General features: G+C 45.3%; 1 protein-coding gene across 1 annotated transcript in view; it reads left to right on the top strand.

Moving 5' to 3' along the window:
* LOC146035431 (protein bicaudal D homolog 2-like) overlaps positions 1–17,816 on the top strand; it is a 34,873-nt gene that overhangs the window by 555 nt on the left and 16,502 nt on the right. Inside the window, exons 2-6 of the mRNA XM_083158867.1 lie at positions 1,498–1,737; positions 5,675–5,887; positions 11,116–11,268; positions 12,221–12,634; positions 14,915–15,859. Of these exons, the coding sequence (XP_083014993.1) occupies positions 1,537–1,737; positions 5,675–5,887; positions 11,116–11,268; positions 12,221–12,634; positions 14,915–15,859 (1,926 nt within the window). The 5' untranslated portion in view covers positions 1,498–1,536. The remainder of the gene's footprint in view (positions 1–1,497; positions 1,738–5,674; positions 5,888–11,115; positions 11,269–12,220; positions 12,635–14,914; positions 15,860–17,816) is intronic.

Genomic DNA, 17,816 nt, shown 5'->3' with positions numbered 1-17,816 from the left:
TAATCCCTGAAAATGCTGGTACATGAGGCCTGACTCAAAACCGTTCGCCCAGCAGACAGAAAACCCGCCCTGTGCAAGTCTGTGATTGAATTGCAAAAATATCGAAATCAAGAACCATCAAATGATTTTTGCAGTCTGTGCAAATGTGAGTAAAGGGGCCTACACACGGGAAGATTTGCTGAGTGCTGCGAGACCACTCAGAATGCTCAGCACACAGCGATGTGTAGGTGATATACGGTCTCTAGGTTGACATTACTGAAGGTCGACGCTATTAGGTAATAGCTCAGTGCGCCATGCAAGGGGACGTGGTGCACTTTTTTTTTTTTTTTTTTAGTGTCCATATCAACTGTTGACATTTGGGTCAGAAAACCCCATGTTGACCTTTTTTGCCTGTCGACCTTCGTATTGTCTACCTTCGTATTGTCTATCCCAGGGGTCCTCAAACTCTTTTACTCTGGGACCCCATCGGACAATAAAAATCATTTCTGCACCCCAGCGTGGTCCTGCAGAAGGTCCTCACATCACATGTGTAGTCCACAGGCAGCACGTACATGGCAGCATTGTGTAGACACTAAATGATGTGAGGAGTCTAACATAACCGACAAAAAAACAGTAGTGTTCATTCTAGCACCCGTTATCTATGAAAACCCATGCAGTTCCTCTTCCCTGTCTGGGGTGTCGCTGACTGCTGTTGTGCTTCAAGCACAGTGTGCCCCCCCCCCCAACACCTGCATCGGATATACTGGCTACTTACACCTGGTATTACACCCCCCCCCCCCCCCCCCCCCCTTATGAATCCTTATGTGAACATGGTAGTGTCTTTGGCCAGCCTGTCTGCAGGCTGTGGCTAGGGGGGAGGTTAGTGGTTTCCTTTGACTGGCGCATGCTTGTTCAGTTACTGAATGCATGTCATGCCACCATGCAAGACGGCTGAAAAGCGAGTTGGTTTATTAGCTGATAGGTCTGAAGAAATATATCATTTAGGGCATGACCATTACTACAAATTTATAGCTAACATACTAAGTATGTTCGCTATAAATTTGTTTTAATGGTCATGTTTTGTTATCCTGACGAAGGTTTTGAAATAAAAACCGAAACGTAGAATTAAGAACACTGGTACAGTGTGATTATTTGCATAAGACCAAGAGATACAACAGTCTGCTTTGTAAATCAATATTGAGATAAAAACCAGACTGTTCTTGAAGCACCACAGCAGAGAGTGACACCCCAGGCAGGAAGGAGGAACTGCAAGGAATTTTCAAGGAGCAGGGTGCTAGAATTAACACTATAAATCTACTCTATTTAAAAGGAAAATGTGCTTTGGCTTGTAAAACAACACGGTCACAGGATTACTGTTGGGCAGCCACTTGCGTAACTATAAACTTCATCTGTTTTCTTTAGCAGGATTAGTTGTGGGGGGGAATCTTTTCTGCTCTATTCAGAGTTTCTCTATAGAAAAAAGAAATTCCACTATCTGATCTTTATCTTTTATGATAGGTTCGGCTGAGGAATACTCTCTACTTCTGAAAGTGTACGATGGACAACGAGGATCTTACGGCGCTGCGCACAGAGCTTGCTCGTGTGTCGTCTGAATTGCAGGAGACCACAGAGGAGAAGTTCCAGGCTGCTCAGTACGGCTTGGCTGTGTTAGAGGAGAATGCCGACTTAAAGCAAAAGTATTCCGACCTAGAATTTGAATACGATTCATTGAAACTGGAGTTGAAACAGATGACTGAGGTAAGGCTTCATATGATTTTTTCCACAAATGCATTCCTTGTGGGCGCCTATGTGCAAACTCAATGATGTGGCAGATAATTGTTTAGTGCACAATGTGTGTGTGTGTGTGTGTGTGTGTGTGTGTTCATGCTAGGCTGCCCAATTTTTAATGGCCAAATCGCGCCCTGCTAAAACAGCCGGCCAGAGCCTGTACATCTCCTCTGCAGCGTGAATGCAAGGGAGGGAGAGCTTGGGGGAGTGAACCCCAGCATGTCTGTAGGAGTCGGTGCCCCTAACAGTGACAGCGGCGTCCGGGCCTGCCCATGACATCAGTGGGCCAGCTCACTTTTTAATGCTGAGCCCAACATGACTGCTTTAAGTCTATAAGCAGGAGTACTGGGGGCGTTCCGTGTAACAATGTGGCATATTGTGTAATGGGTATTACGGTGTTTGGCTTAATGTGTAATGCAGTGTTCCCTCTGGTGTTTTATTGCAAAGCGCCGCGCCCTGTCCGTTTCTTGAGGGTTTTTTTTTTTCACTTGTTAATGCACCCTGCCCCTTCTGCAGTGCTGAGTGGCTACAGAGGGGATGCGGCTTGAAGAGCTGAGCTGACAGGAGTTGAGTGGGCTGGAAGAGCTGACGCGCTGCTAAACTCAGACCAGTGTGTACGCTCTTCCAGCCACATACTGCCCCGCTAACAGGCCACTCACCTCCTGTGATGTTCCAGCTGCATCACGCGGCTCACCTCTACTGAGAATGGAGTGTCCGCTCTTCCAGGTGCCCCCATTCTGCCACCACCCCACTGTAAGTTATTGGGGTATTCCTGCACGGGGGGCAGCACCCTTACCTGAAAAAATCACTACATATATTGGATATAGATTTGCTGACCAGTAGTATCATTTGTCAGATTAAGCAAGAAATTGAATAGTGTGTACATAATTTTATTCCAAGCGAAAAGAGTAATAGATCTTTGTTATGCTGTGTACACACGGTTTGAATCATGTCCAATTCTAATTAGACTATAGTCCGAATTGAAAATTACACTGAATCGAGCTGTGTTGGCTGCAGTCGATCCTGATGCGCGACCGAGCAGCACCGGGATCGAAAGCAGAAATAGACCTGGCAGACAGGTCTATTTCTGCCAGATCGAGTGCAGTTATTTGCTACTTGGCTGAGAGCTCAAAAGCCAATCAGTGACCACCCATTTATTTGATTGGGAGATTTGGAATCTCCTGCCTGGCCGCCACTACCGCAGCCTGTTCCCCAGGAGAATGCAGAAAAGAGCATGGTGCAGACAGTATAGGTGTGTGACACACCTGATCGGACGCGATACATTGTGAGTGCTAAAAAGCACCAAGGATGTACAGCTGATGGTCCGATTCCGACGCATCTTATGTTCTGCAGGTCCAACCTCCGACTCAGATCAGATGTACAAGGAACGCTCATCGGATCCGATCAGACGTTCATATAGCTGCAATTTGAACCCTTAATTTGTATTCTCAGCCTGATCCATCGGACTTGGATGAAAAGAGGCCAAATCGCACAAGTGTATGAGGACCTTTACTCCTACACCCTGTAAGGGGCAGATGACTGAATAGGTTGCGACTATGGTCCCTTACATACAACAGTTCATTCTTGGGAATGTGCATTTCCTGCGCTGTAAAACTGCAGGTGTCTGACCACTTCTAATAGTAGACTAGATTTGTGTGATGTATGCAGTGTATTCTATAAGCTTCACTCCTAACCATGGGAAGTTATCCAGTACTGTATATGTCTGAGGCTGTTACTGTATGGATTTAATGACTGGAATGCTAGCTGCAAGCAATAACTGCATGTAATCACTTGATAACCAAGTCAGATGATTTATTGGAATGTTTCTTTAAATAAGGTAAAACGCTTAATCTTAGTAGTGCCACGTATACATTTTGCAATAAACTGCATGAACCACAGAATATCTATGGATTTAGCCGCTAATCTTAAACCCTGTACACACGCTTAGATTTGATGTTAGATTTGATTTTCTATTAGATCTGGCATTAGATCATCCCATTCGATTTGGCATTAGATCTGTACTTTTGCATTCGATTCGATTTCACAATGTACTCCTTTGATTTACTGGATCGAATTCAAGATTTCCTTGGCTGCACAGATTTTTCTATTCAAATATTTTTTTTTTTTTTTTTTTTTTGAGAAAACGGGAGTGCGCATCGAATCGAATGCAGATCGAAAGTGTCCTAAAAACTATTCGATGTTGATTCGATTTTGCTTCTATAAGCAAAATCTAATCGAAAACAGGGAAAAATCTAAGCATGTGTACACAGCTTCAGTGTATGACCATGACCAATTTGTGATTGGGCTAAGCATCTGGCAGGGTAGGTGCTGCTCCAGGCGACTGGCATTTTCTTCAGTTCGTTTAAAGGGGCAGGAATAGAAGGTCTTCTCCCAAAGGGAAGACAATTGGCTATCCCAGGGGTTCCCAATCTTTTTTGAATCACGGCACCCTAGAGTATCAGAATTTGTCCACGGCACCCCTAGGCCCCCCAAAATATATATAAAATTAAGTAGATTGTGTTTGTATGTGCTTCTTAGGTTCAGTTATGTGGTAAAAGGCATGATTTGCTTCTGATTGTACACATTTTATGATTGGCAGCCACCAGCACTGGTTTTATCCATAAATAATTGATCATAAATAATTTGAATTGGTCCTGGACCACCAACCCGTGGCACCCCTGCAAGTGTCCCGAGGCACCCCAGGGAGCCACAGCACACAGTTTGGGAACCACTGGGCTATCCCATCATTGTGAAAAATCTCAGTGTATGGCCACAATATAAGATGGGTTGTAGGTCTAGCCCGGGGGACAAACTGGACACAGCACTAGGCTGATACACTGCCAAGCATCACTGGACTAAAACCCCCTCCAGCAGGCAAAATTGATGTATGGCTTTCTGCTTCCCCTCAGTAAAGGGATTGATGGGTTGACCACTATTGTTCGACAGGCGATGGGTTGACATGGAGTTTTTCAAAATATAGATAGATTTTATTTTTTACTGAGTGGGCATCGAGGGAGACTATAATTGTGTGTGTGTGTGTGTGTGTGTGGGGGGGGGGGGGTAGTTAGGTGTCTTTGGTGTTAATTTGGTGGTGGAGGGTGTGTGCTTTGCCATCCACCGGGACAAAGCGATGGCAGCACAAAGCACCTGGCTGGAACCATAGTGGGGGTACACACTACACCAATCCGGGGTCTGCTTGCTCAGATGTCAAACACATTTGTCATAAACTTGTTTCTGTCCGTGTTGATCTATTGACTGTCTGGCTACTATACATTGTCTGTGACCTATACCACCCTGCGGTTTACAAGTTGCCATTGTAGATTACCCCACAGCAATCCAGCTGCTGTAAAGTTGGGGATTGCTAGTAGGCGATTCATTGGCCAAAATTGGGGGATCGACTTGTCCATGACACACCCCAATTAGTGGATTTACACCAAACAATATTGTAAAATTGCCATGGCATCCGTTCCCCACAGTGGAAAACTCACATCACATGAAATGACCGTTCCCACAGTTTTCAATGTGGAGCTCCCCAGGGTGTAGCATTAACTGCATCTCTGGCAGCGCACATGAGAACTGCTCATGGCACACTAGCAGAAGAACGCTAGCTTCTTGTGGGGACACTGTACAGTAAATGTAGGTTTCTGTACTGGACAACAAGCAGCCCTAGGGCCATTTGTCCCTGATCCTTCTCATGCAGCCCAGCTCCTCCTTGATACCTCCTTGTAACCTTGCTGTGTTGAAGAGGGGTATTATGCTTTCTAGGTTTTAAATATTCTCTTTTAAAGGTGATTAAGGTCATTGCATGCCCATTTTGGAGCGTAGGGGACCACCCATGCGGCCCCCTGAGGTGTATCAGGTTTCCTGTTCCAGTGCTGATGGGCATGATGTCTTTGGTTTTTGGCAGGCACTGGTAGAGGCACACAGCAACCATAAGAGAACGGCTGCTGATGGGGAAAGTAGAGAGGAGACTCTGCTGAAAGAGACGGCGTCCAGGGAAGCCAAGCTGACAGGAAAAATCGAGGAACTCCAGAATGAGCTGAAGCAGATGAAATCTGTGTTGGCCAACACCTCTGCAGAAAACGAGCGCCTCTCCCTCAGCATACAGTCCTTACGGACGGTAAGATTAATATACAAGCATTTCATTTCTGCCTTCTAAACTTTGTTCTCCAAAAACTTCATGAAATGTGTCTGTTACAAATCCACCCAAATACCATAGAATTTAATTTCTTACTTGGGAATACTGCTTGTCCTCTACACTTTAACACTGGTAATACTGGCAGATGGCTGCCAATGATGCGGGAGCGCTTACATCTCATTGCTGGGCCGTACACACTGGGTGGCTATTGAGCTTAAACTGTAAAACCGAACTGCTTTCAGCTTAAAATCTCCCAGTTTGTATGGATCTTCAATTTTGAGGCTATAAGTCTTTAAAAGCGGCAGACTAGATGGGCCTAGTGTTTCTCCGCCATGATAGTCTGTCTTCCTGGTCCTCGCATGCAGCCAATGCCAAGATCAGCGGTTGAATCAGCTGCCTAGAACCGAGGCACAGAATGCATGGCCTATATTTGCATTTTAGTACTTTTCTCTAGTGTTTTGTCAACAGAGAAAACGGACCAGAGTTGGCTCCGATCTGCTTTCCTTGTTAGACTGTATGGAACAGTGCATCCTCTGTCTGCAATAAATAAAGCAATTGTAATCAAAGTTCATGTGATTCTAAGGGTAAACCGCCTGTGTGCGGCTCATGTTGTATGGCTTTCTGTTTTTTGTATTCCATAAAACTTTGATAATGTTTTGTTCCAGAGTGTTGACCAGTACAAGATATTCTGTGTGTTTATCAAAAGTTCCATGTCCAGAACATTTAATTGATTCCTTTAGGCCGTGGTTCCCAAACTGTGCTGCAACACCCTGGGGTGTCTAATGGACACTTGCTGGAGCTTTTTGGGCATCACAGATGGTGTAATGGTTAGCATTACTGCCTCACAGCTCTGAGATCATGGGTTCGATTCCCACTGTGTGGAGTTTGTATATTCTCCCCGTGTTTGTGTGGGTTTACTCCGGGTACTCCGGTTTCCTCCCGCAATCCAAAAATATACTGTTAGGCTAATTGGCTCCCAACAAATTAACCCTAGAATGTCTGTGTGCGTGTACATGTGGTAGGGAATATAGATTGTAAGCTCCAATGGGGCAGGGACTGATGTGAATGTTCAACTATACTCTGTACAGCGCTGCGGAATATGTGTGCGCTATATAAGATACTGTTAATAAATAATATATGGTCATTAGGTCGACATGCATTGGGTTGACCACTAAGGTTGACATGGCTTAGGTTGACACAAGCATAAGGTCGGCGTGGTTTTTTTGTTTTGTTTTTTGTCATTCGTCCTACTGACCCATACCTGCCTTGAGTTGGTGGTCCAGGAATAATTCTAAACCAGAGCTGGTGGCTGTCAATCATAAAATATGTGGACCAACTGAAGCAAATCCTGTCCCTCTCCAGGTAACTGACCATAAGGATGACATCTAAAATTTTGGTACTTGTTTCCTAGCACGGCCACAATCTGGAGTAATCGTGTCCCTTAATTAAGGGACACGATTACCCCCGATGGACCCGATTTCTTTTGAAATCAGGTCCATTTTGCCGGCTAGGATACAATATCGGGGGCATCGCGTCGGTCGGGACCATTAACATTGGTCCCGACGCGATGCCCCCGATATTTCCATAGGCTTCAATGTTAAAAAATATTTTAACATTGAAATCTTGTCGGGAAAGTTAAAATATCGGGGGCATCGCGTCGGTCGGGACCATTAACATTGGTCCCGACGCGATGCCCCCGATTTTTGCATAGGCTTCAATGTTAAAATATTTTTTAACATTGAAATGGTGAAAAATTGTGAAAAAATGTGAAATGGGCCAATATGACCCATTTCACATTATAGATGTCCCCGTCGTCACCCCACGATAGACGCCAACCCGAAGCGTGGCGAGCGCAGCGAGGGGCGGCGGTACGCGTCCTCCGACCTTTTCATGCCCTACTATCCACTAGGGCGTGGAGTGAGAATATAATAGTGTGGCGAGCCACCGAGCCCGAAGCGTGGCGAGCGCAGCGGATACCTTCACAGTTATACGCGTCCCCTTGCGGGCTTCACAGGTGTCCGTGGCGACGCGGACACCTGTGAAGCCCGCGAAGGGACGCGTTTACCTGTGAAGGTATCCGCGTCCCCTCACGGGGCTCGCTGCGCTCGCCACGCTTCGGGCTCGGTGGCTCGCTGCGCTCGCCACACTATTCTATTCTCACTCCACGCCCTAGTGGATAGTAGGGCATGAAAAGGTCGGAGGACGCGTACCGCCGCCCCTCGCGGGCTCGCTGCGCTCGCCACGCTTCGGGTTGTCGTCTATCGTGGGCTGGAGTTTACGCGCTTACATTTGGGGGGGTTGGGAAATTTTTTCATTTAATCCAATGTAAAATTGGGTCCCAGGGACCCAATTTACATTGGATTCAATGAAAAAAATCGGGTCCAAAATCGGTCGCGTCGATCGCATCGCATGCGATGCGATCGACCCGATTTTTCCGACACGACCACCCCGATCTAAATCGGTGTGGCCGTGCTAGGAAACAAGTACCAAAATTTTTGTTTCTGAATTTCTCGGTAATGCTGTGTACACACGGGGGAGATATATTGCTCAGTTTCTACTTTACATCAGCGACCAGAGATGGTCGCTGATGAAAAAGAAACTGCCGGGGGGAGCCTGGCAGTGGTAATCAGCTGGTCGCAGGAGCATGTTCCTGCGATCACCACAGGGGCAAAAAACGGGAGCGCGCACCCGGCAATATATCGCCGGTGCACACTCCCATTGCGGGCAATATGGTCGCTCAGAGACCATATTTCCCGTGATTTTGCACAAAATCGCCCCTGTGTGTACGCACCTATAGAGTGCCTCAAATGTTTTGATGCTCTAGGGAGCCGTGATTAAAAAAAAGTTTTGTAACCACTGCCATCAGTAATTCTGTTATTATAAAGTTACTGTTAATAGAACCCTGTAGTTCAGTGATTTTTTACCTTGTGGCTCACTAAATAAGATTTAAAAATTGCCAAGGCACACCATGAGATACCCACAGGGCAAAACACATTGGCCCCCACAGGAAAAAAACAAACCTATTGCCCCCCATATGAGAAAACAATCACACTGGTCCCCACAGGTAACACAAATAAAATACATGAAAAGAAGAGACCAGTAAATAACACTTGAACTGGTGGCTGTTAACTAGTTAGGGCATCTCTAGATATGGAGGCACACTTGAGAACAGCTCAAGGCACACTAGTGTGCCACGGCACAGTGGTTGAAAAACACTAGTGTGATCTCCTCCCAGGAAGGGACAGATGTAGACTAAGCAAATTGAATTTGCACATGTTATCCGTTTCCTCTTCTAACATTAGTGGGGAAAGCCGCATTGAAAGGCGTATTGTACAGGAAATCTTGCCTGTGATGAATAGTGTGTGTGTGTGTGTGTGTGTGTAAGGGTGCAGAGCTGTTGCACTCAGTGCTTCGCGGAGAGATCTCTGGTTCCTGTTCTGTCCCTTTTGCCTTTCAGAAACACAGGCCAGCTGTGTTCATACTGGGGGGTGATTCTGATTGCTGGGAATTGCATAGCACGCCATTTGTTGTGTGAATTGTTCACAGAACTGAGGTAACGATTGCAATTAAATCTCACTTGCCTACTTTACATACAGGAAAATGGCGTCTCTGGCAATTTGCATCTTAATTGAAGAGTTTGTTGTGCTGTTCTGACTATCGTTGAAACATTGTGAACTGGTTATTATGTTCCTGCTGGAATAATGTGATTATGGCACAATGTTTTATGTAGGATATTTGTAACTGGTGCGATAAAGAAACCATGTTAGTACTTCACATGGGAGGGAGGGGAATTGCCCTCTTGCTGAAATTGCACAAATGTCTGCAGCTTAGCCTGACTGACTGTGTGTGGTGTTGTGTGTTGTTTTTTTTTTTCCTACCTCACTTTTGGTACTTAAAAAATGATCTGATCTGAAGTTGCCTTGCACAGACCTTAAAAATCTAACAGGTAGGAAAAAAATAACCCAGTATTTTGCATGGGGATGTGCCACGATACAGGTTTCTTGCTTGTGGAAATGTATCCCAAGGAAAAAATCCTGGCTTGAGTGTCCCGGAAAAGTACTTGGGTTGGACCCGGGATGGTCCAGGGGCAGGGGAAACGTTGAACCCAGTCGATGTGACCCAGGTACCGTTCACTGCAATCTAAAAGCAGTCGCTGGGGGGATGCTCATCTCCCACATCCGCCCCGCCAGCATTTTGCAGGGTAGGGGCACTAGTGGGAAAGGGTTTGCAAGCTGGGTCGAACCCTGGTACCAAATCCTTGGTGTGACCCAGCTTGTCTAGTGGAAAAGTGCTATTAATGACCTAAGCAGAAGCATTAGTATTAGGGATGCCAATCCCAGGGCATCTTCTATCCCGGGATTGTAAATAAAAAAAAAAAAAAAAAAAAATGCACTGTCCCGTGATAGGCCTCCCTTATTTAAAATAAAATGCCCCGCAAATTTCCAGGTGTCTTACCGCCAGTTGTTTCTCCAATATCGGAATCCTGACTTACAAAGGCTATTTTCCCTCGTGGGGGTGCACGTCCGCATAGAGGGGAAAATTGACTAGATGGCGAGCCCATAAGGGGCTTCATGTCAGGATTCCAATGTCTGAATCCTGGCTGTCAAGTTTGATACCATACTTACATATGCAGGCTTTGCAGCTAGTAGTGGGGCAGATGGTCCGGAACAGCCAGGTAGCATCTGCTGAAGGGGATTAGACTGCGCATGTCCAGTCAAATCTCGGGACTCACCACCCTGATTAGTATGCTAACATTATAGTGCAGTAGAGCAAACTCTGCTTCATCCCTATAGATTGTAAGCTCGCAGCAGGGCCCTCCTACCTCCTCCAAGTCTGTCTGTTATTCAGTTTGTTTTATCTCTGTTTACGGAATCTGCTGCGCTATATAAGAAACTATAAATACATTTGGAAGTGTTTTATAAAAAAAATATATATATATATTCTTTGTGTAGACTACAAGCGTCTTTACACCCTCCATGGAACAGGACTGAGGCTGATCTAGTAATGGCAGTTTCAGTGACTTGGTGTACTTGTTACCGCTGACGCTCATAAGTGGTGTCAAATCCTTTTGTATTAAACCTCTTAAAGGGCACCGTGTACTGTAACTCTCTGCTCTTGTGGCTGAACGCCTTGTTTTCCCTGTCGAGTGCATTGCAATCTCACCCTTCTCTGTGACAGTATATTGATTTTATTTTCTCTTTCCGCTAAAGGAATGCCAGGATACAGAGAGGGAGAAGTCCAAACTACGGGGAGAAATCAAACAAAGCAAGATCAGGGAGATGACGCAGCTGCAAGACTTCTCAGACATCGAAGAAGAAAACATCTCTCTGCTTAAACAAGTGTCTGCTTTGAAGGAAAGCCAGGTGATTATGGCCAATTAATGGTGGAGTGGGTACCACCACAGGGACGAATTTAGCCACTTCTGATCCGGTCAGCATTCGACCCAATGTGTAGGCAATCTGATGGCTGACGGGACCCTACGTAGGAAAGTGCATATACTTTTGCACAAAGCAGGGGGGTGACTGACTATCTCACATGGGAGTTAGTTTACTATGAACAATCAGAATGATCTGTTGCTTCTGGACAAATCTGATCTACACGTCTATCTGAGATCATTCCGCTGTGTGCCCACAAAGCTGGATACACTATAACATTAACTGTTCAATCTGACTTGGTAGAGCAAGAATCTGGTAATGTATAGGAGCAAATGACAATTGACCATTTGCCCCCAAACACTAGAAAACAGACAAAAATAATCATTCAGATAAATTGGTTACATCCACTTGATTTATCCAAACTAATATCTTTGTCTTTCGGCTTTTGAGATTATTACCAGATTTTCATTCCAACTAGCCAGATTGGACAGATCATTTGTATAGTGTGTATCCAGCTTTTGGATTGCAGGTCTGTTACAGGGAGCTGGTGGCCATAAAGGTTGATGTACGTAAACGTTATCATTTGGGGTTTTGCTGTTTATTTCTAGTGCTTGAAACGGTCATTGGCAGATATCTTCTGTATCTGCAGCGCCGCTTATATAATTAAGTGGATCTGCTCACTAGGGGACGAAGTGGCCCTAGATCACGCCCACCATGTGTCACATTTGGATCCAGCACAGTAAAAAGATTGCACTGGCGGTATCCGTGTGTTTGGTCATATTATTACTGGTTGGGACTGGTCACAGTTTGGAGCGTTCTGCAAGTTAAGATCTGCTAAATGGGTGGAGGGGGGATTGATTTCTTCAACTGCAATTTAAGACTTTAATGCCAGTGAACAAACCTGTAACATGGTCATTAAGTTGTAGGTATTTCTTTGCAGGTGGAATACGAAGGCTTGAAACACGAACTGAAAAGACGAGATGAAGACATTGATATTCTGAACGGACAGGTAGACGAGTTGGTGCGGCTGAAGGATATTTGTGAGCGTCAGCTGGAGGAGGCCCTGGAAACACTGAAAAGTGAAAGGGAACAAAAGAATGAACTCCGTCGAGAATTATCTGGGTTCCTCAGCTATGACTCCATAGGACACATGCAAGTAAACTTCGAAGACCCAACCGAAGAAGAATTCGACAGTGGCTTTAATGGTGGCGACCTCAATAAGTCAAATGGAGGAATGTTTATGTCCACCCCGCGTAACAGCGATGTCTTCCACTCCGGCCCCAAACTGGCATCCGATCTGTTCACTGAGCTCAGTCTGCCAGAAATCCAGAAACTCAAGCAGCAGTTACTACAGGTATTCCTCCGTTTCTCCTGGCTTGCTCAATATGTTGCTATCTGGTTAAGTGGGTGAAGTCTCTGTAGGAATAGCATCATTACTGTCCCCTGCAGCATTCAGTACTGTAGCCAATCCAAGCTGCAGACATTGGGGTGTGGAAATATAAAAAAAAAAAACTTTATCAAGTAAAAACAACAACGCAGGGTTCTTTTAAAAATACTTTTAATTGAAATTACTTGACAGCATCACCATGACTCATGGCAAGCCACGGCAAAGTACATCACAAACTGCAAAAGGAAGTTTAAGTTTTTGAGAAGTTACAATAGATGCCCGTTGCATGATTTGTAAATCTGAAAGTCTTGCAGCTTAGCCCCATACTGGTGGGGTCTTGATTGTACCGACCGAAGGGCCTGATTCAGAGTTGGTTGCAGTTCTGTGAAACTGCAAAACTAACTGGCGCACTAGGCTGTGGAGAGGGAGGGGGGGGAAGCACAGGACGAGGCAGGTACCACCTGAAAATGTGAGCACATCGTTAAAGCGTGAAGCCATCACACAGTACTGGCTGCAAAGTCAGGTGCATGGCGGCCATGTTCCCAGTAGCAGTGGCTACATGCGACGTCTCCATAGGACACATCTTTTTTGGGGGGGGGGGGGCTAAAACTGTCTAATTTCTGTAAGTGACTTTTAGGACAACTGTGTTTCTACAACTGGGAAGAAATGTTTGCTAGAAGCAAAGCAGATCTGTCCCTATCACATGGTAGTCATAGGATGAATTCTGATCATTGTAGTTACTGAGATAGCGTGACCTTATCAGCTGTGTATTACACATGCTGTTCTGTGGGAGGAATCTCTACACTAGAAAGAGCTGCAGCCCAGAACCAGCTGCGTAGATGTACGTGCCGTATCTCCCCACCGGTAGTGCTTGTGCCTATCTATTTCTCCGTCACCAGTTTTTGAGCTGGCTGTAACATCTCTGCATATTGCTGCTGTCTTGTGTTACCTGCAGTTTTTCTTGGCAGCAATGGCAAGAAAAGCCTATTTGACTCCTATAATCTTACATTTTGGGCCTTGATTTTGATACTTGAATGGAAAGTGCCGAGTCGGTTGCTGTTTAAGTGGTTGCATGGTAACTTATAGTTTCTTAGTGTGAAAAGATAACGCAAAGCTATGAGTCTTATAGTTACAGGAAATGAAAGGGGAAGTGTGAGCGGGGGGGGGGGTTTCTTCACATTTGCCAACCCACGTTGTTCCTACAAAGAACATAAGGGACTGAGTTATGAAAGTCAGGGGAGAACAGCGTTTTATTCTATATTTAAAAAATATATATTTTTCTCATCTTAATGTGTTATTCAGAGTGGCATTGAACCGGTACCTTCTGCATCAGTTTTCAAAAATGTTTACAAAATACAGTAGACTATGCTATTAAACTTGTGCTGTATTGTTTTGGTCATCTGAAGACGACTACTAGGTGGCCATTACTGCCTCACAGCACTGAGGTCATGGGTTCAATACCCACTACAGCCAGTGTATGCTTCTTCCTGTTCTTTCCCAACCCCAAATATATAACCTGTAAATTCACACTTTACCAAAAATCGGAATGTAGATGTGGAGTTTTTATGAATACAAATGGTGTGGGTTGGTTTGTATGGAACACTTGATACCCATCCTTTATTATATTCCCACTATTGCAAATAAAGGACGGTATTCAATTGTTTTGCTGCTCGCCGCTAGATGGTGTCCAATGGAGCGATATAGTTGTTGCCCTTTTTGGCTGCCAGTGCCCCTCTGATAGTGAGTAGCTGAATCGTGCAAAAAAGTGACTCGTTTATGCACACAAAATGGACTTTTGTGGGTCACGCCCATTAGAGTGCAATAAAAAAAATTCATTTGAATATGGCTGTATACCACTCACTTTGGCCACCATGTCTAGAGGGATTTTAAATTATTCTCACTCCATCCTTAAACTTATTATTATATTATTTTTTTTTTACATTTTGGTGGTGCACTAAGGGCTATGTTCAATGCAGGCGGCGAGCACCTGACAGCGAACGTGCCAATAGCATTCAACACCATCACGTTCACTCAGTTTCCACCTCGCTGGTTTCTTTTTCGGTGAGGTGGAAACGGCGAGTGCGGCCATCAAAACGACGAGGCTCTCTCAAACAAACCATCCTCCCCGTACATACAGGCATTGAATACACCGCCTAAAGAGTGAGGGGCTGTTGGCTAAAGCAATCTGTATATAGGGTTCCCATTTTAATGTTTATGATCTTAAGACTTTCCTTTCCTGTTCGGCAGGTTGATCGCGAGAAGGCTGGCATGGAGAATGAGATGATAGAGATGCAGAGAGATTTGGATAGTATGCGAAAGGACTTGCATAATGTGCAGCAGGCAAACTGTGAACTACTTCAACAAATTAAGATGTTCCAGAAGGATGATGGCCATCTGCGGCAATTGGACAATGTAGGTCTCTTTAAATGTCCCTGTGGGCAAGAAGGGACCGATGTATCAAAACTGAAAAAAGAACTTAAAGACGTCAAGCAGAAGTACGAAGCCTTAGAAAACCAGTACCATAAGGAAAAGCAAGAGTGGGAGACGAAGTTCCAAGTTGTTTCTGATGAGCTCCGTACAGCTATAAAATCTGAGAGTGATGACCGAGTAATCCTGTCCAATCTTCAAGATGAACTGAGGTCCGCTCGGAGAGTCTACTGTGACTCTCAAAGTAAGCTAAGCTTGGCCCAAGATGAGCTCCTGTCCTTCATCGAAGACTTGGCTCATCTCTACAACCATGTCTGCATGAGGCATAACATGACACCCAACAGGGTCTTGCTCGATTACTACAAAGATGGCAAAGGAGCAAAGTTACATTTCAGAAAAAGGAAATCCTCAGACTTTTTTGGTAAAGTTCTCGTTAACCCTGACTTGGAGATCTCTGCTCTTCACAGCGGTGAGCGTTCACCACGGAGTAGCCCTGACTCTTCCTCCACTGGGTCAGATTATGGGGACTCTGCTAGAGAGCCTCTGGGGATCACCCATCTGGTAGCCATTGTAAAAGACCAGATCAAACACTTGCAGGGCGCACTTGCAGTGTCCTGGCACCATACAGCTTTAGAGACCGTAACGTCGGACATGGACAAGGACAAAGACGCTCTGGTGGAAGAAGTCATGAAACTGAAAGCTTTGCTGAGCACTAAGCGAGAACAGATCGCTACTCTGAGGACTGTTCTGAAGGCTAATAAGCAGGTACATTTTGTCCTAATCAGGGCTCCCGGTTTTATCCTATTTATATTTTAAGTGTATTGTATTTATGCATGTCTTTTTATATTGTTTGTTAGTACTGTGTTTTTATACCCTTTTTTTTTGATAAATTAATAAATTAAGTTAGCTCTCCAAGATTTGTGTTTTTATTTATTTCAGGAATGATTTGATACTACTAGTAGATGTTGGCTTGTGGTGTGGGTCTAGAACAGTGGTTCCCAAACTTTTTAGAATCCAAGCACCCGATAGTACAAGACTTGTATCCACGGCACCTTTTGGGCCAGTTTGTTATGGAGAAATGAAATCCTGTTTTTAATAGAACAATGTTAGGTTTATTTATGTAGTGAAGGACAAAACTTGCTTGTGTTTGTCCACATCATTTTTGATTGGTTGCCACCAGCTTTGGTTTTGTCTATATTAAATTGACAATTCATTTGAATTGGTCCTGGACAAGCACCCCTGGCAGCCCAGGGTGTCACGGCACAGTTTGGGAACCATTGGTCTTGGGTATTTGTTTTCTAGTAGATTTCTCATTTAAGTGGTTATTGGTGTAGCACACGGGTCTTCAAACTGCGGCCCTCCAGATGTTGTGAAACTACAAATCTCAGCATGCCTTGCCACAGTTTTGCTAGAAGGGAGTGTTAAAACTGTGGCAAGGCATGCTGGGATTTGTAGTTTCACAACATCTGGAGGGCCACAGTTTGAAGACCCATGGTGTAGCATATTAAACTAAATATACTCATGTCATAAGACCATGTCTAACTTTTTTTTTCTTCAAGGCATACTAAAGCAGGCATGTCCAAACTGTGGCCCTCCAGCTGTTTTGAAACTACGCATCCCAGCATGCCTTGCCATGGTTTTGCTATTAGGACAGTGGTTCCCAACCCTGGTCCTCAAATACCCCCAACAGTGCACATTTTTCAGGTCTCCACACAGAATCACAAGTGCTATAATTAGCTCCAACTGTGATCTTTTCAAAAGTGCCTGAATAATGAGTGCACCTGCCGGGTGACCTGGAAAACGTGCACTGTTGGGGGTACTTGAGGACCAGGGTTGGGAACCACTGTATTAGGGGATGCTAAAACTGGCAAGGGATGCATAGTTTCACAAAAAAAAATTTTATTTTTGTCCTGAATGTTGACATGGACACAGGGGGTCTAAAGGCCCCCATACACTATGCGATTTGGGCCCGATTCAGATGAATCTGGCTGTGAAATAGGCCCAAATTGCGTATGGAGACATCCCCTCCGACCCGATGCGCGGTCCCTTGTGCATCGGTCGGATTTGTGTGCTGCCCAGAGCCATGCGGGGTAGCACCCATAGCCAGGTGGAGGGAGCGGGAGGGCGCTGCAGGGAGATGGGCAGAGGAGGAAGCCGCTGCCGTCAGTGGGAGCAGGGGGTGGCTTTCGCAGAGAACCAGCGTGCCGGGCAGGAGAAGACACTGCAGTGTGAGCAGAGCACTTTAAAAAAAAAGAGAACCCCATACAAACTAATAGGAAGCCATTGATTGGCTGAGAAAAAAAAAACATAGAAACGAATAAGAAACCAATCGGTCTCAGCCAATCAATGGCTTCCTATTCGTTTTGTATGGTTTTTCTTTATTTATTTTTTTTGTATGAAGTGCTTGTCTGCTCCCGCCACTGCCCGGCAGAGTCTTCTCCTGTCCTGCTAACTGCAGCGGCTACTTGCCCGACTCCCTGCGCCACCTCCCAACCGGGCTCTTTGGTCACGTGCATACCCCCGCTCCCATTGTCCCTGCAGCTCCCCGGAGTTGCATGCGATTTTATCACATGCAAAACTTGCACATGAAGTGCCATCGCATGTGATTCCCTCCCGGGGAGCTGCTGGGACAATCAGGTCTTAAGTGCACCACATTGCTTGCCGTGCTTCATGCACTGGGGCAGATGTATTCAGCCTGGAGAAGAGCAGGGCCGGATTTGTG

This window comes from Crinia signifera, chromosome 9 (genome assembly GCF_055691185.1).
Source record: "Crinia signifera chromosome 9, ASM5569118v1, whole genome shotgun sequence".
In the NCBI taxonomy this organism is placed as follows: Eukaryota; Metazoa; Chordata; class Amphibia; order Anura; family Myobatrachidae; genus Crinia; species Crinia signifera.
This window is presented reverse-complemented; position numbering and strand designations above follow the sequence as displayed.